Raw genomic sequence first — 22,148 nt, forward strand, 5'->3', positions numbered from 1 at the left:
CTCTTACAGCACCCCAAGGCACCTTGGACTATGAGTCCTCAGCTGCTTCGAGCTTGCCCCCAAACCTAGAGCTGGTCCAAGACAAATGACCAGGTGTCCCCAAATGCTATGTGAGATCTTGCCTCCCCTCCACAGGTGAACAGGCTGACATCCTGACACATCCTTGCACTGAGCTCCACCACAAAATATCACTTGAAAGCAGTGATGTGAGCAGGGAGGATGCCACCTCTGCCTGGGGTGACAAGCTGCTGCCTCAGCCAGCCCCTCGCCTCTGCCTCTCCTGCACACATGCACCCTGCCACACGGAGACAGCCCGCCACACAGAGACAGCTTTTCGGGAGAGTTTATGATCCCACACAGTATGAAAAGGCTGCTGCCTTACCAGATGGCCATAATCAATAACTACCAGATGGATGTTAGATCCATTCCTTCTGCCCATTTTTTTAATAGGCTGGACAAGGACTGCATACTTGTGTTTCTGTTTCAGGCTGCAAAGCCATAGCAGGGAAGAAAAGGGAATACTCAACCCAAGGGTAATTTTCAACCCTTTCTCTGCCCCAGCATAAAGCTCTAGAGCTCACAGACTGAGGCTGCAGGCATTGCTGGCTTTCCCTCCAAGCACGCGGGCTCTTCAGGACTGGGCTAGAGCATCCTCCAGCCTCAGCCAGGAGCCACATCCACAGTGAGATATTGGCTGGGTTCTTCTGCAGGCTCCTACCACGCATATGCGTGCTAAGCACAGGAACTCCCACTAAGTTTATCTCAGAGGAAAGCAGGAGAGTGTAATCTCTGGCACCAGTCTCCTGTTGGAGGCAAGAGTCAAACGATTCAACTGCAGATCCCTGTGATCCAGGACAGAAGAAGGGGGTGAGGCAGTATCCTGGCCTCTTGCCTTAAATAGCAGTTAAGAAGCATTTTATAAGCCTCCTGTGGCTCTAGGCTTGCAGAGAGCACGTTACTGCTCTTCTCCCAGGATCCAGCACGCCAGGGCGTGCAGAGGGTGTTTACAGGGAGGGACAGTAGCTGTTTGCAGCACCCCAGTTAGCTCTGGGCTGACCCTGCACATCACTGCCCAGCCTGAGACAACAGCACTCCTTCAAGGCAGGGAGCAGCCACCCCACAGAGAGATTTGGTTGCAAATCTGGCTGGTAATTGGGATTTGGGCTTGATGTGAACATGAGCAGAAATGCTAATCTAGAGAATATATATCATGCTGCTAGCGTTTAGCAACACAGCATGGTTTATATGTTTTTAATATCCTATTTTATCCTGTCTGACCCCACTTCCCATCATTTTCCTTGCTCAGCAGACACCAAATAACCTTTTTTTCCAGCAGGAGGGCTATAAGAAGAGTGGTTACTGTGAAACACGCTCCAGGAATGTATGTCTGTGTGTCTCTGTTTGTGTGTGTGTCTCTGTTTGTGTGTGTGTGTCTTGTAAACCTGTGGCAACACACACACACAGAGTCTCCACAGCAAAGCCTCCAGTGTTATGCCAACACAGAAGCTGACACACAACACCTTACCTCTGAACCTAACACTGGAGGACAGGAAATGTTTATCTGAGCTGCTGCAACTATTTTAGCACATGGAGCAGCATGTCAGGTCAAGCCAAAGGCCCCTCTGTCCCAGAGGGTGGCTCCAATGGTGGCCCCAGCAGATGCCCAAGGGCAGGAAGTCCAGCGGAGTCTTCTCCTGGCAACCTTTATTCACTTCCTACAATCAGCAGTGTGAAGACTCCATGAGCCAAAGGTTGCATATGGACCAGCATGTTTAACAGTCACTGACGAGGTTTGCTGCTCTTTTTGATTTAACATATTTCAAGTTTTGTTCTTTTTTAGCTCACTTCACACATACGAGCATCAGGGGCCAGAATCCAAATTTACACCAGCATAATTTGTTGCTGACTTCTGTACAGTCAAGCTTGACAGAAAGCAGAAGCAGGACTGAGCCCAAAAAATTTTATCACTACCACATGCATTGCTGAAAGCATCTCTTGGACGACCCTGGTCCCAACAACTTGCTTCCAAGGAGAGCAACCTCAATTCTGCTTTAGATTTAGAAATCGATAATTTACTCAGGCTAGATCACATTCAACAAGCTATGAACTCTGAATCTGGGCCATGACACTCCAGATTGCCAGTCTGAAAGGGCAGAATCAGCACGTGACTTCCAGCTCTGGTATCAGCTGCACTGGCAGGATCCATTGAACCTTCCTTCTGAAAAGCCCCAACTGATCACAGCAAGTCATCGCTTCGCACCCCATTCAGCACAACAGAAAGTGGCCATTTTCAGAGGGCATCTGCTTAGTGCTGTTAGAGACCTGGGGTCCTCCCGTGCGCCCAGTCTTTCAGCCTCCTTCCCAAGTGGAAACGCATTGTGAGCCCACAGGTCCCGATGCTGCTGACCAGGGTCTGACCCTGTGCATGTGGTTTCTCTGCACTGAAAATGCCGATCTCAGAGCCCCAGCACACCGTGGAGAGAGTCCCATTGACTTGAACAGGCTCTACATCCTGCCTCAAATTAGCACTCACAGCATAGGAAGAACTAGCAGGAAAATGTGTGAAATTGGGAGTGCCAAGAAAGCAAAGATTTCTTCCCTCTTACCAAAATAGAACATTGCTATTCCTCCCGTCCTATCTGCTTCCCATCCCACTCAGCACATATTTTGAGCCAAGTCTTCGAATGGTGTAAATCAACATATCGCCATCGAAGTATAAGAAGTCACAGTAATTTACACCAGCAGAAAAAAAAATACCTGACTGTGATCTAGGGAGATAGATAGATAAATAGATATACACTCAGCAGAGAGCACACATGTGTATGCACATGAACACACACTGAAGGGTGACTGTGCCAGAAGACGGATGGGAAAGCCATTAACAAATTAAAAGCACCTTCCATGAAACAGTCAAGGGAACTCGCTTCCTCTACTGCATCAAAAAGCTGCCCATCTCCTCCCCATATACTATATGTTTACTTCCATTTTAGTCCAGACAGCAGTTCTACACGTAAAATTAAATTGAGAATCAATGAGAGCTGACCTGCTTAATTAATTTGCTGCAGAAAGCAAGTGGTGGGAGATGATGTCTAGACTAGAGTAGGACTGTGAAAGTTTTCCCATGTGGATACACACGCAAGATCCACACCAACACAAGTTATATTTTTGATATGCTGGAACCGTCATAGGGTGATGGGGGAAATTCTGAAGCTACATTAGTTCCAGTGAATATGGGAATTGTGCCACTGGCAGTTTGGAGCTAAGGGAGTGAAGGACAGGGAGACAAAAAGTACCATGAAGTTGAAGAGGCAGTGAATCAGGGAGGGGGGAGGGCGTAACCTCTCTCCTGCTCTATTTATTATGCTGCTTGGCCACTGTGCAATTTCTTGGGGAGCTAAAGAAAGGAGCTGAGGGAGGCAGAGGAGAAGGCCAAGGATGGCAACAGCCCTGCCTTCGTCCGTATGTATGTGTCTCTTTGGACCCACTAGATTTACTGCAGGATTATGTTACTCCTGTGGAGACAGAGCCCTGGAACAGAGCATGCTAACAGGATTAGGGCTTCAGGATTTAGACAGAGAAGCATGAAGGAGAAAAGTAGGGGAGATTATTTTCCTTGTCAGATAGGAAAGGCATAAAATGGAGCATGTTTGATGGTAGGAGAATTCTGGCTCAAGTGGAGGGTGAATAGTTCTGGATTTATTAAATCCAGGAACAAGGAGTTAAAAGAAAAATGATACTTGGCAACATTCAACAAAGCACAGTGTCTGGGCAAGGCACAGTGTGCTGGGTTGGGCTTGCCAGCTCCATGTCTTTGAGAGGCTCCACTCAGATTTGGGAGTCATCAGGGACAGGAGGAGCGGCACTGTGTTAGCCTGCAAAGGAGATATCAGGCCTACAAATACAAAGCGTCAGCCTTGCTAGGAAAGCCAGGGCTGTAATTCTCCCCTGGTACTGCACCAAGTGTGAATGCGCAAGGCTGCCTTTCCCAAAGCCTGATGTCTTTGTCCTGCCTGCAAAAGCAGCAGAGGCAGGCTGGGACCTGGATGCTTCTGGGCAAATCCTCTGCACCACGATGTCTCTGTGCAGAAGCACTTGTGGCACTGTGGCTGATCATGCAAGCTTTTCCTGAGTTTTCCAAATAAAAACCCCACAGGACTGAAAGTTTTTCTCTCTTCCCCCAGGTGAATGAATACAGGAGACCCGATTAAGAACTGAAAAGACAGAGAAACACTCCTAAGAGAAGGACAAGGGTCTCCAAAGAATCATCCTCAATATTGCCTGGCAGCACCAAACACCTCTGATGTCCCCAGCTCCATGTAGAGCTGAGATATTTGGCTCTTTGCAGCAATTCAACCTTTGTGCGCCCACCAGCCGAACTACCACCTAGGAAGGTTAGCTGGTAACAAGTACAAAGCAGTCAAAATGAGTAGGAAATGAAAACTGTACAGCTGGATCTTGCTGCCATTTCTCATCCATTGACTTCTACAGGTTCTGAAAGCAAATGTTTCAGTTGCATCCTCTCATTCTACACACAGAGCAATGAAGGCAGCAAGAGAAGTCGTCGTGGTCCCAACCCACCCCAAATCCTGAAATCCATCCCATCCCCCAGTCCCTCACCCACTAGATGATCTCAGTGAGCTGATCTTCACAGTTTTTAAGACAGACTGGCTCAGACCACACAGGAGCTGGAACCTGAGACCTACAAAGAAGGAGGCGGATCAGAATGGATGAGCACTTTGTTTTCTGATAAAATCCTCAATAGCTGAATCTGTCCGAAGAAAATGGACAATAATAAAAGGTCAAATCCTGCTAGGTGAAGAAAATGGCCAAAACCAAAAGGTCAAATCCTGCCAGGTGCTCTTTTCCTTCCTTGAGTTCAAGAAGAGTTGTTGTTTTCTAAAGACATTTTCAAACCACTAGATAAGATCTTGGCAGGCACACCAGGGCCGCTGCCTGGAAGATAACAGAGGTGGATGCAACAGGGAGGGCAAGAGCTGGACTAGCCTTCCTGCAGCAGAGTTTGTTTGGCCCTGTCCCGTGGGGACATGCTAGCGAGTAATAAGGGGCGAGTATGGGGCAACATGGGGTGGTGGCCACTCTCCTCCCTGCCTCCTCTCTCGGGTGACACATAGTGAGACAGCTCTTCATCTTTGTCCAGGTCACCCAGTTGGTCTCTCCCCCTGGTCCCACCCCAAGAAAAGGACAGGGAGAGGTCTGGAGTGTGCTGGGCTGGGCTTTGTGGGGAGTGGGCTGCCAGGCAGGTGGAAAGCCTGGCAGGGATAAGGTGGGGTGGGAAGGGATGGGTATGAGAATGGGGTTTCAATCCTGCCGGCTGCCTTCCCACTGCTTCCCCATCCCAGAAGCACAGCAGCGCTTGGCACGGAAACAGCCCAGCCAGCCGTGTCTGCTGCGAGCACATATTAATCATGTTTTCCTCTGCTCCATCCTGCCTTTCCCGTTTCCCTCGCTGTCGAGTGCCAGCAGCTGGGAACTCAAAGGTGAGCCATCACATTTTGCAGTGAAACACCCTGGCTCAACTCTCATCTGAAATACCAGAGGGAGGGGCAGCGGGGGGCATAAGAGAGGAAGTCAGAGCTCCCCATCCTCTGCAGAGAGCATAATCCCCTCCCCACCCCTCCCACACTCGCTGGATTCCTCTTGCTTTAGCTCCCTGATGAAGATGTGAATGTTAGCTGACCCACCTATACATGGCAGAGCTTTGCTTTTGGCCCACAGAGCCAGCAGAAATTCAGAGCAGTGTTTGATACACCCCATATGCCTATGTGTGCATGTGCATATATATGTGTGTATGTGCAGATATATGTATGTGTGTATATATATGTATGTGTCTATATATATATGTATATATCTGCACATATATAGAGAAGTAGAGAGTCCCTGTCTGTCCACACCTTCCCCTCCCTCCCTGCTCCTTATGGCACCAAATCAAGCTGCGGCAGACTTGACAAATCTATTTGGCATGGTTCACTCCACCGTTGCAGCCTGAACCGTGCGGAGCACCGCACTGACGCAGGGAGGAATCTGCGCCTTGAATACAGACATCTGGGAGCTTGCTTAATGCAGGAACAGTGGGGATTAATGCGGGCAGGGAACGTGGGGCCAGGGCCCACCAGCAACAGGCCTGCGAGCGCTGCCCTGGCCTCACCACAGCTCAGCAGCTGCAGACAGTTGTTTGGTGGGGAGGGAAGGCAGTCACCCGGATGCAAGGGGTAGGCGAGGCACCAAAAAGCAATTACTTATCCTCCAGCCTCGGGAGGTGTCTGCTAAACTGAGGTCAGAACATGGGAATGAATTTAGACTGGAATAAAGGAGTAAAAAATAAGAGGTTCATTTTTTCCTCTTTTTTTATGAAAAAGAAAAAACAGAGCAGAAAAAACCTGACAGGACTCAAGGCCAAATCCTGAAATGGTTGCAATTCATGTGGCTATGGGATTGATTTGGATTGAGACCAGCCAGAGTTTAGGGTCTTGCTGGAGTGATGTAAATTTGCTCAGCAGCGCTGAAACCAGCCCTGCTCCACCTTGGTTGAAGATTCAGTGTTCAATGCCCAGGACCACAAGGATGGGATATTTATGCCTCTCTGCAACTAAAACCAACCTCCAGGCCAGATTCCCACTACAGTTAGACTCCAAAAGGTAAATTTATTGCTAGTGATTATTTGAAACACTGAGCTGTGTATTTAGCCCATCTCTGTGCCCAGCATGATGCCAGTCTCCTGCCTGTTTCAGCTTACAGAAATGGTCCCAATGAGACCTCAAACTCACCCATTAGCACAAGGTGCCCATCTGAGGAGAGAGATGGCCCTGGTTCACAGAAAGGTCTACTGTGACCAGTGGGTCCTGGGAGAGCCTCCCCACCACTTCATGGCCACTGTGTTAGAGGTATACACGAGCTCTGCCATGAGATACTGCCCTGGAGCCAGTCCACCTGAGATCTGGGGGAGCCCAGCTGCTGACCCTCCTATGTTGTGCTGGGCTGCCCTATGCCTCCATTTCTCTACCTCTAAAATAGGACTAACACCACCTCACTGGCATGCCAGGAGCTTAAATACTCCAAATATTGGAAGTATGAGATCCTGATAGGGACCTCTGCACAGAGACGACTCATTCTGGGAAGCAGAGGGAATTTGAACCTGAGGTACACATGTGGGGAAGGGGAAATCACACAGCCCGGAAGGAAGGAAATGTCTGGATGAATCCCGGACAAGGCAGGCTACTGCATTTCATCTGAGCAGTGCCTGTGCCAGCAAACAGAGGGGACAGCTAATCTAATAGAAGTGCTGAGCAATCAGTAATTACTGGGATGTGCGTGTAGGGGGAGGTGTGTGGGACCCCAGCCACAGAGTTCACACAGACAGACTATGGCACATCACTGGGGAGGACCTGACTGTGGCAGCAGAGCGGGTGGGCACCACAGAAGAGCAGGGAAGCACTTTCTCAAAGCGCCCTTAACCAGAAGACAGCCACATGACCAAGGCAATTGACAGAGCAGGACCAACCAGCCCGGCACGTGGCTGCCTTAACCCCCCTGCCCATACAGCAAAGCTTCCACGCAGACCACACTAAGTTTATCTTTCCTGGCCACATACCAGCACCCCCAAGGCTTCAAACAGCTCACCACCCATATTTACTCTCCCTCCCCCTCGCTCCCACCTCTGTGTGTGTCCCAGAAACACAGCAAGAGCATGCACAGCTCCCAGTGCTCAGAGCACCCTTGCTGACCATGCCTGCTAGCACAGATCCCACAGCTCTGGCAGCCTGAATTGCTTCTCGTTATTTATTGTTCATTTTGTTCTCTGGGACAGTGCGATCGCCTCTTAGGATTTGTGCCCTTTCATTTCCAGGCCTCAGTAACTCCTGAACTACAGTTTCATGTGGTTTTGTGATTGTTAACCCAGCATGCAGACGGGTGTACAACCATAAAAGCTCAATGAATCTTGTATGGCAAAACACAGGCTGTGAAAGCATTTTCTCCTTCATTTGCAGTCAAAGAACATACTCTCGCCATCACGAAAGATGCAGCAGCAGCCAGGTTTTCCAAGGAATATGTTTCCTCATTGCTGTGCAGAAGAGAAAGGCCTATTTCTGCTCAGAACATCATCAGTCTTTTAGCCGTCATCGGAAAAAGGGTCCCTCACAGATTAAACCCTCTGGGTCTGTAAAATTTCTCTGTTCTCTTCCCTCCTGTTGGCTGCAAGACTCACAGGCAAAAGAGACAAAAAGGTCTTTACCTTGTGGTTTTTCCCATGTCGGTACATCATCCAGTCCTCCCCATTGGTGCTGACCTCCAGCTTGTAGGTACGGACATAGTAGCCCTTCTGGGTTTCTCTCGAGATGGCACCCTGTGTGGCAATGGCTGTGAGAACAGTCAGGAAGTGGAGGTCCACCTTTCAAGGGGAAAAAGGGACAAGAGAGAGAGGGGTGAAGGCCTGAGAGCCCTGGGTGGCTAGTTAGTTCCTCCCTCTGTCTTTGAAAAACGAAAAGGTGCACATTCAGCCTGTCTCACTCTATCTGTAGGTGCTCAGTTCAACAAGCACAACCTCCACAGGCTGACTTCAGCAGGATAGGAACTACGGGACAAGAGTAACTAAGGATCTTGATGTCCACTCATATGGGACCACCGCAAAGCCTTCCTGCCTCAGACCAAGCAACAGGATCTGCACAGACGCTCATGCCCATTAAAGCAGGACAGAGACTAACTTTTTTCATGTAAAATAATCCAATTAGCAAGTGCTGCAGTTCGTGGTTTTCCCTTGTTGTTTTTTTCTTTTTTTTTTCTACAATGTGGGTTGAGAAAGGTCAGCAGAGCTGGCTTCGTAGGCCTGCCATGAATGAAGAATGAGACGTCTGCTAGAGGCAATGACATTCACCACCTCCCGCTCCCAGTGCCCTTTAGCAAGCAGTGTCTCCCGGCACTGTGACACAGCCAGAAGCCCTGTGCGGACAGACTGTGGCTCTAACCAGCTCAGAGGGAAAGCCTTTGCTCTGTCAGCCCCCACCTGACATTAGCCTGCTCGTTCTCCCTGCATCATTGATGAGATAAATATTATTCTAGTTGTTTTTCCACGCACCCCCTGGAGACTTTGGTCCTTAGGCCAGTGATGAAGTCAGTGGCCCTTGTAAGTGGTGGAGGTCTCTCAGCCTCTGTCAGTCTGCTGGAAAGTCCATCAAGGTTTTGGGCAGGAAGGAGGGGGTGCGAGAGGGACAGAGGATTGAGTCAGTCCTTGGGCGGGCAAGCTAATGGGGGAGCCAGCCCCTCGCACTTCACGGAGGCACTGTAGCTACCCTGCTGCTTGCTCCCCATGAGCCACAGAGGCAATAAAAAATTCAATAAGTCTTATGGTCAAGGGTCAGTTTAACAGCATGACACTCCATTTGGTGGGGGAAGAGGCGAGGAGGCTGGAAAGTGTACATACCTGGAGATACTCTTTGTTGCTGTCGACATTGGGGGTCCAGCCATTGTCATCACTGTTGAGCCGGCTCTGCTGAGGCGTCCATCGCCCATCTGAGTAGGTGGAGGAGGCGCTGATCTGCATGTTGGAGATCCTGCCAGACTCCATTCCCAGAGGCACGTTGCACTGGAAGTCTAGAGCAGACACACACGTACACAGAGATCAGTTTACAGCCTCAGTACTTCACCCCCAAGTGAAAAGCAGCCCTGAATTAATCTCCCCAGCTAACCCTGAGCAAAGCTGCCTGTCTGGAAAGATGAACAGATCTGCACCATCTCGAAGGTTGTGTGCACTCACAGATGGCACTGGAAAATTAAAGCTTTATGTTTGCATGGCCCTCTGCACAATAATACAGTCCAGATCTTTCTCTCTTTCTCTCCTTCACCTTTGCTCAGTTTTGACACAATTCTGTCCCTTCCCTCCCTCCATCTCCACCAACCTGTCCCAAGTCCCCTTGTCACAAAGTTCCCATCTTCTTGAAGGCTGTAGGTGAAACCTAAGCACTGACAAGGTAAGGAGTACAGACACATCAGGAGGGTGCTTACTGCTGTGCTGCCAGCAGGAATGTCAAGGACTGGAATGGGCAGGTCTAAAGGTTTTGTGTGCGTGTGAGAGTATGGATGTGTGTCTGTATTGCCTATGTGCATGTGCTATAGGTGGTATCAGGCCCATAGGAATTAACCAGACAAGACTATGAAAGACTCTGGTATGCTTTCATTTGGATCTCCTCAGTTCTAATGCTTTAAAAGTCACAATTAGCTCAATTTTATGGTACATCTCGCATATTTTATGGCAGCTGTCCTGTGACCGAAAATATTGCACGGGCCCAAGTATATGCTGCTGTTATAAACCAATGTTTATAACTTAATGTGGCCAAGTCAACCTTAGGTGGAAATGATGGACCAAGTTAAGATGTCAGTGGTATTATTAAAGTTTCAATTTACACCACCATAGACAAAAACAGACATGGCCCTTTAACACCTCTTGTGCTTGATTTTTCAAGCTTTGTGTTTAACATCTTATTCTCAAATCCCTTTAAAGAACAGAATAGAAAAGGGATTAAAGAACAGATCAACTGAGTATGGCAATAGGTAATGGTGAAGAGCTCATGCTTGTCTGTAACTCTCACAGCCTCAGCAGAATTTCCCTTACTCAATCCCAGAGCAAGAGCTTGTAACCCTACTGCCCTAGTGCTGCACAACCCCTACTCTACCCTGCTGTCTATCATAGGCTTTCAGCAGCAGGTCAGGGACTCCTTCTCCTTCTCTGGGACTGAGGAGTGTACTGAAGGCTTCTTCTATTGTATCACAGGTTCACTGAGAACAGAGGTCGAGAACAGTAGCTCTGATGCAAAAACACCATGGGAAAACAAATGGAACCTTTCCCGGCCTGCAAGTGTTATCAGAAAGAATCAAAATGCTCTTCATTCTCAAAATACACAACTTACTTCCTCACTCCACATCAATTTACCTCCCTTATTAAGGGTTATAAAACAAAATTTGGCTTGAAATTCTCAGAGCTTTAAGCATTTTTTAATTAGACAGCCAAAAAATTCCAATTTGTGGTTTGGGGCTGTGAATCTTTGGAAAACTAGAGAGAGAGAGTGTATTTTCCCCCATGCTTTAATGAACCTGCTGCACATGCTGGGCTGAAGTCTTCCCCTAAATCCTTTGGGCTGAGCATATACATGAAGGATTCTAGCCCAATAGGTATTGAGAAGACTTCAAAAGCAAGTGAAAAGTCAAAAAAAAGTCAGAAAGTGAGAGTCTTACTGAAATCCCATTTCTATCAGAAATAGTGTACACACCTAAACTGCATTGCTGGTGGGGAACCAGCCCCTGGACACACTGCTGCCTGCATGTGCCAAATGAAAGACAGGAAAAACAGGTGGCACAACTAGGTCATACACACACATTTCCAACTTACTTTCTGGGACTTCCTGATGTATCAAGTAGTACTGAGCAGAGAAACCATCCTTAGCCACAGCCAGGTCCGTGTGGAAGGTGAGAGAGAGGACGCCGGTGGTTGAGCGGATGTCCGATGGCATCTTAGTGCCACAATACCTGCCTATCAAGGGGCCGACTGCAAAAGAAAGAGCAGCAAAGGTAATGCCTGCTTTTCCACTGGCCTCCTGGATCATCAGCAGATGGGCATCACTCAGCAGGGATGCCTTAGCAGGACTGATTGGGATAAAAGAAAGGCTGTAGGGATGGGCTATTTTTTACATCCACTGGACTGGTGCCATGCAGTATGCCATGCAGAAATATCCACTGCAGCAGGCACTGCTCTGCAAATGCCGGGAAATGCTCCAAAATGCACTGTTTCTCAGTGGTACAGGGTAGGGAGGTTCTCCCATCATTGCATGAATCCACTGCCCTTCCCTGAGGGAGGACCAGTGGTATGTTGGAGTGTCCCATGGGGCTTTTCAGATCAGTGGGTACAACAGAGCAGTAGTTTGGGGTTTAATGAATGCAGCCTTCTGTAAGTACACTGTCCCCAAGCTGGCCACAGAGTGTCCTGAAGGCAGGTTGCATGCTGCAGGTACATTTGAGGTTAGACACCTTTGGTGTTCAGACACAGACTGCACAGTTTTGGAGCTTTGTGAAACACCAAGAAGGGCTGAGGATAGCAGCACAGCACCCCATGGCTTACCCTGAGGGATGCCATCCCAGATGTCCAGCCAGTCGTACTTGCAGTCTCCTTCCCCTGCCTGCAGTGGGTCATGCTCGAGGTCAAAAAGCAGAAAGTGGAGGAGAATTTCTGTCTTTGGCTTGGCTATGATGGTGAAGACACAGTCCAGGTTGTGTGGATACTTGTCAGGGAAACCCGGAGACTCAATAGTGCCATTGGAGGCAGTGAAGTTTCTGGAGCAGTCCTCGGAGCCTGTAGCAGCAGGAAAAAACTCAGAGACTTAGCAACAATGCAGCTTAATGCCAACAACTTGACACTGTGGAAACCCCATTTTGAGCTTAGCAGGGCTGTGTATTCACTTCTGGAAATGTCCTGTAGAGAACTATGTGAATTCCTGCAAGAAGTGAGAGGGTGATTTTCAAAGCTTTCCACAGGTGGAGAGCACGGTTCTAAATCCCTCAGACAGCTTTACAAGCATAACTTGTACATCACTGCTGATCCTCCTGACAATTATCTCAACACCGAAGGACTAAAAGAGTGATCTAATCCAAAGCCATGGCTGCAGTTTGGCAGGTCAGCATCCTGCCACATCCCCCACACTGGAGGTGGTGGTGGTGGTAGAAAGGACGGCCACACTGAGCTGGCCTGGCTTCCCCAGCTGGCCCTCTCCACTGTAACCTGGCCCTCAAACAGTGACCTGCCGGCAGACCTGTGTCTGCTGCTCCAGAGCCTGTGGAGATGCCAGCCAGCACACAGGGAGCTGACCTATGTAGTCCTCACTGACACAGCTGCCATCTGCAGCCATGGAAGTAAAGGGCCACAGCAGTTCCAGGTCTGATAGAGGAGCCCCTGTTCAAGGAGTGGGATGTCTGGGATAGGGCAGAGAGGAGTATTCTTTCTTCAAAAGCTGCCCCCCAGGGGCCAGTCTCCTGCAAACTTCACCCTTCTGGCACCCGAATCTGTGCCTCAGTTTCCTCTTGACAAAATAAAAGACCAATATTTACCCAGTGAAAGGGCCTGGGGAAGGGTGCCAATGTCTCCACTGTTAGCTGTAAAGCCTCAGGAAGTGCACAGTTAGCCTGCAGCCCCCTGAGACCCACGCAAGAGACACGGGCTAGCTCCAGCATACATCCCCAGAACGTGGCTACAGCAGGAGTGGGGTAACAGGGGCCATGGCAGTGGGGGTCTTTGCTGAGAACAGGAACAGAGACTTCTTTTTCGCAGAACGAGCCATCCACACCAGAAATGCAAGTTATTTCTATCCTTAAGGAAGACCTTTGCGTGGTGAGGAGGGCAGACAATGTTGCCTCTTATTTATTGCTGACCTCAACACTGGCCTCGACTGCAGCCAGGCCTGCTCGGTGCCCCCTCTCACACAGCCAAGGTGCCTCGGGGTGGCTGGGGAAAGGGGAATTTGTGTGGTATTCATACCACGGTGGCTTTGAAACCCTTTAGCTGTGGACAATAGACAACAGAAATCTGCAGCCTGGAGCTATCAGAGGGGAAAGGGGTTGTTAGAAAGGCTGCTGGCCACTGCTGCAACCCGGCACTAGCATTCGAAAAGGTTTCTGCTTCACTTTTACTGGGACACTCTCCTTCTCCTCTACAAACCCTTCTGCTCCAGCTCTTCCAGGCAGCACAAGCCTTCCTGGGACTAATGGGAGACTTGTTATTCAATTCAGCATTAACCTACAGGAGTCAGGCCAGCAGCCCGCAGTAATAGCAGGATCTCACACTGCATTATGCAGTGCCTGGCTGGAGAGCTACTCAGGAGAGGCTCTTAATTGACTACCTAATGAAGCAGCCAGCTTTTCTGGTGTGAACCTGTGGGGTAAAATGCAGAGTCAAAAAATAAGGCCAAACACAAATCACAGCATAATGCCATGAACAGGGATAAGGGTGCACTTAGTTCCAAACAACTTAAAAGACAAACAGATAAATAGGGAAAATAACACAAGCTCCAAGCTAGGGAGAAAATCAAAGACTAAATCCAGAGTCAGGGACTGTCCTCTAGAGACAGGAAAGAGACGTAACTATGTCACCGCATTAGACAACAGTTTCCTCATGTGGGGCTCTTATCGCATTTGGCATCTTTGTCTACATTTTGGCTGATAGCAGCAAACACAATGATCAGCTTTTTATAAGGAAGCTGCAGATAATCAACGGGATTCATGCTGGCTTCGGCAGCAGGACCAGCCTGAGAGGAGACTTTGATGCCCAGAGCTGGAGAGCTCAGGCCAGCCCTGCCAAACTGGCTCACAAAGAGCGCAGCAGGGAGGCTGGACCAGCCAGGGCAGGCGGCTCTTTTGTCAGCCCATGGACCGCTGACTGACACATATCAGAGGATTGAAGACTGGTATGCGGTTGTTTGTATGCAGATTGCTCCTCTCTCACGCTGTGATAAAGGAAATGTAGCACAAGGTGTGGAAATAGATGCTCGATTGAAAAGAGTTGTTTTTTTAGGTCACCTTTAAGAAAGAAGGAATCTGCAGGCACTGCTGCCTTTACTGATGTGGACAATGACAATCTGATGACCTTTAAAGCTGGTGACACCCTTGCTGGTTTCCCTGACAGCTCAGACAGAAACTTGGCCCATGCCTGCCTGCCTGCCAACAAAAGGCAAGGTTTGTTGTACTGTGGTAGCCCCGCAGCCAGCACTGCCCTCTCTGGGAGCCCTGGCAGGGACAGGGGCTGTGCAGATGTGCTATGGGATCAATCACAGGCTCATCCACACTCCTCTGCCAAAACCTGCCTTGCCAGGCTGGATTTCATGGGGTGCAGCTGGAAGAAAGCATGGCTATTTCTGGAGAGGATGGCTATCTGGGGGGGGGGGGGTGGCGGCAAAAGGAGCCCCAACACCACTTCAGACCTGAGGGCAGTGCTGCAGGAACCTACACTGAGAGACACAAACTCAGCTCCAGCCTCCATCCAACACGTGCTCTCTTCCAGATCACCCCTTGCTTCCACTCCTTCCTACCAGCAACATCATCTTCTTTCCCCATTAATTTGGTGCCTTGCTGGCTCCCACCTAGAGAGACAGGGTTCCAGCCTGCCATTCCTTCCCACAGCATGGCCTGGCCACCTCAGCCATCTGGATCACCACACTCAGGTCAGTGGGTGCCCCGTGCCCCAACTCAGGTCAGGCATAACCCAGCACAGTCTGCTGGGCTCATCACGGGTGTGTACACAGAACGAGCGGCAAGGGGGGCTGAGATGGGTCAGTGGTCTTCCCATCTGTACAAAGGCATTCTTTGCCATCCTCTGTGCTGACAACTGGCTTTAGCTAACCCCAATAGCCAGCTGAACCACTAAATGCTTTCAGGACTAATCTGCATCCTAATCATCAGCTAACAGCAGTGGTGAGCTGGCTGCACAACAGCTCAGTGGACAATTATGCAGTCCAGGCAACCACCAGCAATAGCACTTTCCTCATCCATCTGAACCTTCATACATCTCCTGTCCTCATCATTTCACAATGAATTTTGGGAGTCTCATTCTCTTGCAACAAAGTCTCCACATTCACATCTACCTGTGGCCAGGCTGTGGGCTGTCTGCACACCTCTGCCTACTGCATAGTTGGGACAGGGCCCCTGGGCACTGGTGCCTGTGCTCCCTATCTTTTCTTTAAAGAGGCTGGACAGTGTTGTGCTCCCTTCTGGTTCTTCACTGGGCACGGACTTTTTTTTTCATGCTGGATGCAATGACACGGAAGCCGCATGTGTGATTTCTTCCAACACACCACCAAAGGAATGCGGGCGCAGGGCAGGCGTCTGTGTATCCATGCAAAACACACTCCTGTTCCCTCGGCATGCATGCACACATCTCTCGTGTGCACATACAGAGGGTTTTATTTTCTCAAGCCTCCTTCTTCCCAGACACAAAAATTCTGGCAAATATTTAGACAGAAACACTATTAAAAGGCCTTTGAGCAGCTTTTCCTTTCCCCAATAATAGGTTGGTATTAAACAGAATTATAAATAGTTCCTCTTATATCAGCCCGTAAAGGCACTGCCTCAGACCTTGAGAGCACTGCTGACAGCAATCATTTAAAAACCAGAGCTCCCCAGTTACAAACCCCACTTCCAGAGAGAGAAAACACAGTGTCATTGATCAACCCTGAATCGCAACTCCACAGGATGGGGAGCTCCATGCCCTTCTAAAGAGGGACAATCCCCTAGCCCTAACAAGCTCCACACGTCAGGGAGAAAAGATACATGTTTCTAGTCCTCAAATACAAAAAAGCGTTTAAGGAAGAACTCTGCTTTTACTGCCACGCTGTGATCCAAAAATGCGCTGTCATGTGCCACTAAAATCTTTACCCTCTTGGAAATGTGATGCATAGGTTTGCTTAAATTAAAAAAAAAAAAAGTCCTTTATCTCTGGATAACATGCGAGAAATCACATTGAAAATGTGGTCAAAGACATCATCTTGTGAAGATAATTGTGACAAACAGCCCGGGAGTCAGGCACTGACTCAGACACTTACCTGTCTTGTAGATCTCATAGCGCAGAGAGAAGCCGGCACCTTGCCGTGCGTAGTCTGAGGTGAACTTGATATAGAGAGAGGGGCCAGAAGAGATGATAGTAGGAGGTGCTATGTTCCCACAGTGCTTGCCCAGCAGGTCTGCTGCTTCACTGTCCCCATCTCGGATCTCGATGTAGTCATACCTGCGGAGGCAGGTGAAATGGCAGTGAAACCATCTGTCAGGGGGACGCTTCAGGATGCCGACAAGGAACAAAAACCACTTCTTGATATCTGCATGTTTCACAGAACATCATCCAGACAGGTACCTGGGACTCTCTTATTCACACCATACCACAGCCCCTCAGTGCATTTTTTCTCTTTTGTTCGGCTATGGTTAGGTCCCTTCCTCTGTTGCAATTCACATAATTTATTGCACACACATCCACTCCAACTTTAGAGCCAACATGCAAAATTTGGGGACACAATTTACCTCCATTTCCACAAACTCCTTTGGCATGGGAGAAGCTCAGATACAACTCTCCTGGGGCTACTCTCCTCCTCTGACCTCTCTCCTGAAATGCCATTGTGCTATTTGGCACAGCTTACTTTATTCCAATATCCATGTGAGATTTGGCCAAGCACGCGCCAAGTGTTAAACTGTCAATGTTCAATCTGTGTGAGCATGTAGGACACCACACTGGTCCTTTAACAAGCATGATCAGCACACTCACTTAGCACTTGGGCAGTAATTAATATCTATTAAGTGGTAACAAAGATTTTCTGTGGATGAAAAGTGCTGCGTAAGAGTTAGGTAACTGCACTCACTCCTGCTGATTCTTGTACACCCTGTAACTGCAACCTGCCTTTGCTAAACCCTACTTGGAGATGTTCCACCTTCCCACTGGAGTTGTTCCTGGATATCTGACTGGTCTAGTGTAGGGTTAGAAGAATTGCCTCCTGGTGCAAAGACAAGCTTGCTGAATTGCCTCCTGGTGCAGAGAAAAAAGCTTGTTGCAAAGTCTGGATGGAAGGTGAAACACATTCCTTCGTATTTTCTGGGCCATGACTAGGCAAGGTAGTAGTATCAGGCTCTGCGTGCTGTGAAGAAACAAACAGCTTTTACGTGTACATCTTGTTCTTCAGCTGCTTTCTAACACCCACGTTCTCCCTCTCCTCTCCTCCTCTCTGGCCAGCATGCTGCTATTTACAGAAACTGCCCATCTCTCTTTGTTTATTCGCTTTGTATCAACCTGTTTGAACAACATGCTACAGCTCTTCTCATGGGGAAAAACCATTTCCAGGCTGCCAGGAATCTGCCTTTCTTCTTTGTCACAAGATCTTCTGTTTGGGAATGGACAGTTGAAAGGAGAAGTAGCTTGCTGGATACAGAATGATCCTCATGTGACTCATTCCTGTTCTGCAAAGCACATATCGGCAAGCAACAACCTCAAAACAAACTTACAGGAACTTAGTGTGCTCCTCCACAGAGAAAGATGGTCTGGACAGCTTTGGTTTCACTCCTTTCTGGGACTAAATCAGGCTGAGAGCCAGAAGCAAAATTCCTGCAGATAAAATCCTGTCTATGCTGGAACCGAGCACTCAACTAGCTGCAATTGCCCAGCCTTTAACTTCATTACAGACTCAATTGGCTTGGTCAAGGTGAAATTCAAGCAGTCTTGAGAAGTGGCACTCGAACAGGAAGAGTATTTGGCTTACCTAGCGTGTGGACACACAGCGATGCAAATGAAGACCTGCTCCCTCCTCAGCTCTGCCTAGCTCCCTATCACCTTGTGACCCCTTATTACTCTGACACCATTCAGCAGCACCCTGCGCGACCCCCAGTAATGTCCATCATGTGCGGCTTGATCCTACCACCTCCCCAGGGAGAAGGGATATAGAGGGCAGCGTCAGTGCTTCTTCTAAGTAGATTTTTCTTCTCCTTGTTTGTCTATTTGTTTAAAGTAGTACTGAGTAAACAGCAGGGACATTTTGTTCTCTAAATAACCACTTGCTTTCAGCGTGCTTGCAACCCTTTCACATCCGAAGTGCACATCTGTGCCGCAGGACCCGCAGGACTACTGGCTACTAGAGAAATTGTGAATATGTGGCAAAAAATTAATTTGGCAAAAACATGAATGTTGGCAAAACACAGTTAATGGAGTGGATTGTAAAACCTGCCATTTGCATGGCACAGGCAGAGGTTAGCTGCATCCCAGGAAATCACATCTGTTTGTGTCCTCGTGGGGTTGTAACTCGCCAACACAGTACACGGCTTCAACTACTTGACTGAAATGATCACAGCTTCTGCTGTAGCCAGCATACCAAACATCCTAGTGCTGTCCACATGGCTCCTCAAGACACTGAGTGCTGTAGGAGCACTGCAATTTCAGAAGCAAGTTCGGGACCAAGAAATATTTGCTTATTGAATGGGTGAATGACTTCCAACAATATATACAATTTGGGAATATTGCAATCTGCTCGTGGGCAATCTGCAAATGGAAAATTGAAAGAACAAATCTAGTAAATAAATCATCAGGAAATATTTGCCTCTCTGAGCTAAACCCTGTTTGGCTTCATTCACGCATCTAACTGAGCTTTCTCATACTGTAGCTAATCCTTAATAAATCAAATGTTAAAAACAACCAAAAACAAGCCCTTAAGAGAAGGTCAGGGAATAATTTTTGCCAAATGTAAAATGAACATAAATGCATAAGAGTTTTCTTCCCTAGTTAAAAAATCTTGGCCCAAGTCCTCTGCTCTTTATGAGGCAAAATTCTTTTTTTTTCAGGTCATATAAACAGAGTGTGAATTGGGGAAGTATTACAGTTGGGAGATAGCTCCTACCCAGATGAGGAGGAATACCTACTTCCTTTCCACTACAGCAAATAAGCTTTAGGCTTTCAAAATGAAACACCAAAGACATCCAGTCCAAACTGTTGAACTTCCAAACTTCAGCAAGAATGCCAGCTAATCCCCACCACAGATTCTTTTTGGAATCATGCGCTTCAGACATGTAGCCCTCAATCAAACAAACTGATAAACCCTGTTCTCCTCACGCTGGTTCGCTGGACATGTTACAATCTAATTTGGCCAACCCTTTGCTCCTGTTAAGCTTAAGCATGGTTTCCAGACTTTCTTCTTTTCATGTGAAAAAGAAGAAGAAAAACTGGAAGGAACAAAACCCAGCCCTGGGGGTGCTTTCTACTCTAACCATTTCATTTGCAGGTAATTACAGACTAGGGCACAGCTGGGTGGGACACATTCATGCTGCAATGGCACCCGAACAGTCTCGTACAGTGCCCAGCAATTTGCATTTCACTCACACAACCAAATGCATTGTTTCAGTCATCATGCACCAACATCCTTCTGGCCTGACCTCTCTGGCATTACCTCCACTGGGCAAGCTGCCATCTCCAAGCACATTTCATGGCCACTTCTCCCCACCTACGCATTGCTCCAATGAGTCAAGCATAAACATGTGAGGGCAGGGTGTAGCCTCCATAGCCCATAAGTGTAATCAATGGATTAACCAACTCTTCTTTTGCAGGGAAGGTGACCACAGTTGGCTGCTCCTCCAATAGCAGGATATTCTCAGCTGCCGCTTGAGTGGGAAGGCCAGTGAGTTGGTTTGAAACTGCCTCAAACAGCTTTCCGCCAGGGAGTTTTGAGGCAGGGAGGCAAAGCTGAAGTACTTTTAACTGCCCAGACAATGGGGGTTGAGATAGAAGGGAAATAAATTGCTTAGATGCTCTTCTTGGAGCTGTTTAACAAAATTAAACATTAAATGTACAATGCTTACAAATACTGCTGTGTTTTTATTACAGATTTTTAGTAGGAAGCGCTTTGCTGATGTTAAGAGAGCTTTTATTAACTAATTACAAAGCACTTCTAATGCCTGTACTACTCATGCTTGTTTGCTTGCTTTTTCCTCCAGTCAACCTCTCTGCTTCCCTGTTTTTCCTTTCTATTTTCCCTAAGTCACTTTGCTGCTGACTCTGCAAATGAGGTGCAACAAAGGCAAACAAGCCCCAGTTGTAGGGATTATGAGAAGACCTTCACCTTTTCAGTCCTTTTTTGTTGTGAAATACCTAATCGCTCTCTGGCCATTGAGCTGTGCTCCATGATCCCCTGGGGCCAGCACAGACCTCCCAGGTGCCCACCCAGGCACTGCTGAGTCCCAGAAACACTACAACCCACCTGGGGAACAGCTCTGGGTGCTCCTCTTCTGAGGGACAGGACCCAGCACAAAGCGGTTTTGTGACTCGTACTGCTCTACACATAATAAACAAACTTGTTGCCCCTCAGCCCCAGGTCCTAAGAGATGCTGAGTTCTTCCCCACTGAAACATGCTTCAAAGGCATTACGGGGACATTAGCTTAGGATGGAGAGAAATACAAACAACAAATTATTTATGTGTTCACAGTCCTCTCGTGAGTCCTCCCAACACACAAACTTGTGCAAGTCTTGCTTCAAAGCCTGAGGAAGGCTGGCTCCCCAGGCCAAGCTCTGACCTAGCTGGCAGCTTTCTCAGTCTCTTCCTGGAGTTATGATTTGAAGTAGGTGAGGACCTGCACTCAGCAAAGCCCGGTTTCCAAAGCTTGCCAGGGCCGGAGAGCGTTGCAAGGCTCTAACCTGAACTTCCCCAATGTTTAATTTGGAGCTATTATTTACAGGCGTTTCCATGGGGCTCATGACTGCAGCTGGCAAACGGTAGTGATGGGATTCTCACGAGACCCTGTGAGGTAGGAAGGCAGAGAGGAGCAGTGTCTGGCCCAAGGTCACACAGGAAGTTTGCAGAACATCCAAGAATAGAAGCCAGCCTTGATTGGACAGATTATATATTATATTATATTGGAGAAGTCTGGCCCAGATAGAGAGACAAGTAGGTACTGACTGCATGTCAACAATTCCGAATTTGGGAATGCCCAGTGCTGACTTGAGCCTTCAAGACCCCTGACCTGCTTGAACCACATGTCACTGTGTCTTGAATGCATCTGCTCAAGACAGGAAGAGAAACTGCAATTCTAGTGAAATTCAGCAGTCATTAATACTCTGCAGGTAGCTGGGGAAAGTCTGTGCTTAGCCACCATGGCAGCTGCTAAATGCAATTGTTTTCCCTTTGAAAAGGTGATGGGTGGTTTGTTTCTCAGAAATTACTATAAAAATGCATAAGGAGTTTTAAACATCCTCTAAGAACAGGGGGTTTCTTAAAAATTAAATAGCAGTTGCAATATAAAGATAGTTAGGAAATAGTGAACCTGCATCTCTGTGCTTGTTTTGCAATCAAGGGGTGGCTAGAATTAATGTCCATTATACACTAGCTGGCTTAGTCGATTTTTCTGTGTCACCACCCATCTTCACGCTCTTTTGTATGCTACCTTCAAACCAAATCCTTATTTCATGAGCAGTTACATTGTGAAAGACAAAAAAACTTTTCTGAGATGTTTACACAATCTCAAGCAACTGCAGGACATACCCTTCAAAGGTTAAATTGTTCCAGAAGCTACTGGACTTTTAAATGATATTTTTTTTCATAGCCATCATAGCAAAGGCAAGCACCACTGTTGTCTGATGAAACAA

The 22,148-nt window shown here is 48.0% G+C and overlaps 1 protein-coding gene across 3 annotated transcripts in view; it reads right to left on the minus strand.

Moving 5' to 3' along the window:
• The window catches only part of NRP2 (neuropilin 2), an 88,859-nt gene that overhangs the window by 43,403 nt on the left and 23,308 nt on the right, over positions 1-22,148 (minus strand). For all 3 annotated transcript variants that reach the window (XM_027678360.1, XM_027678359.1, XM_027678361.1), the window contains exons 3-7: positions 16,590-16,771; positions 12,125-12,355; positions 11,399-11,554; positions 9,437-9,606; positions 8,252-8,407 (exon numbers count right to left, since the gene is read on the minus strand). In XM_027678360.1, the coding sequence (XP_027534161.1) occupies positions 8,252-8,407; positions 9,437-9,606; positions 11,399-11,554; positions 12,125-12,355; positions 16,590-16,771 (895 nt within the window). The remainder of the gene's footprint in view (positions 1-8,251; positions 8,408-9,436; positions 9,607-11,398; positions 11,555-12,124; positions 12,356-16,589; positions 16,772-22,148) is intronic.

This window comes from Neopelma chrysocephalum, unplaced genomic scaffold (assembly GCF_003984885.1).
Source record: "Neopelma chrysocephalum unplaced genomic scaffold, ASM398488v2 Primary Assembly neopelma1_44, whole genome shotgun sequence".
In the NCBI taxonomy this organism is placed as follows: Eukaryota; Metazoa; Chordata; class Aves; order Passeriformes; family Pipridae; genus Neopelma; species Neopelma chrysocephalum.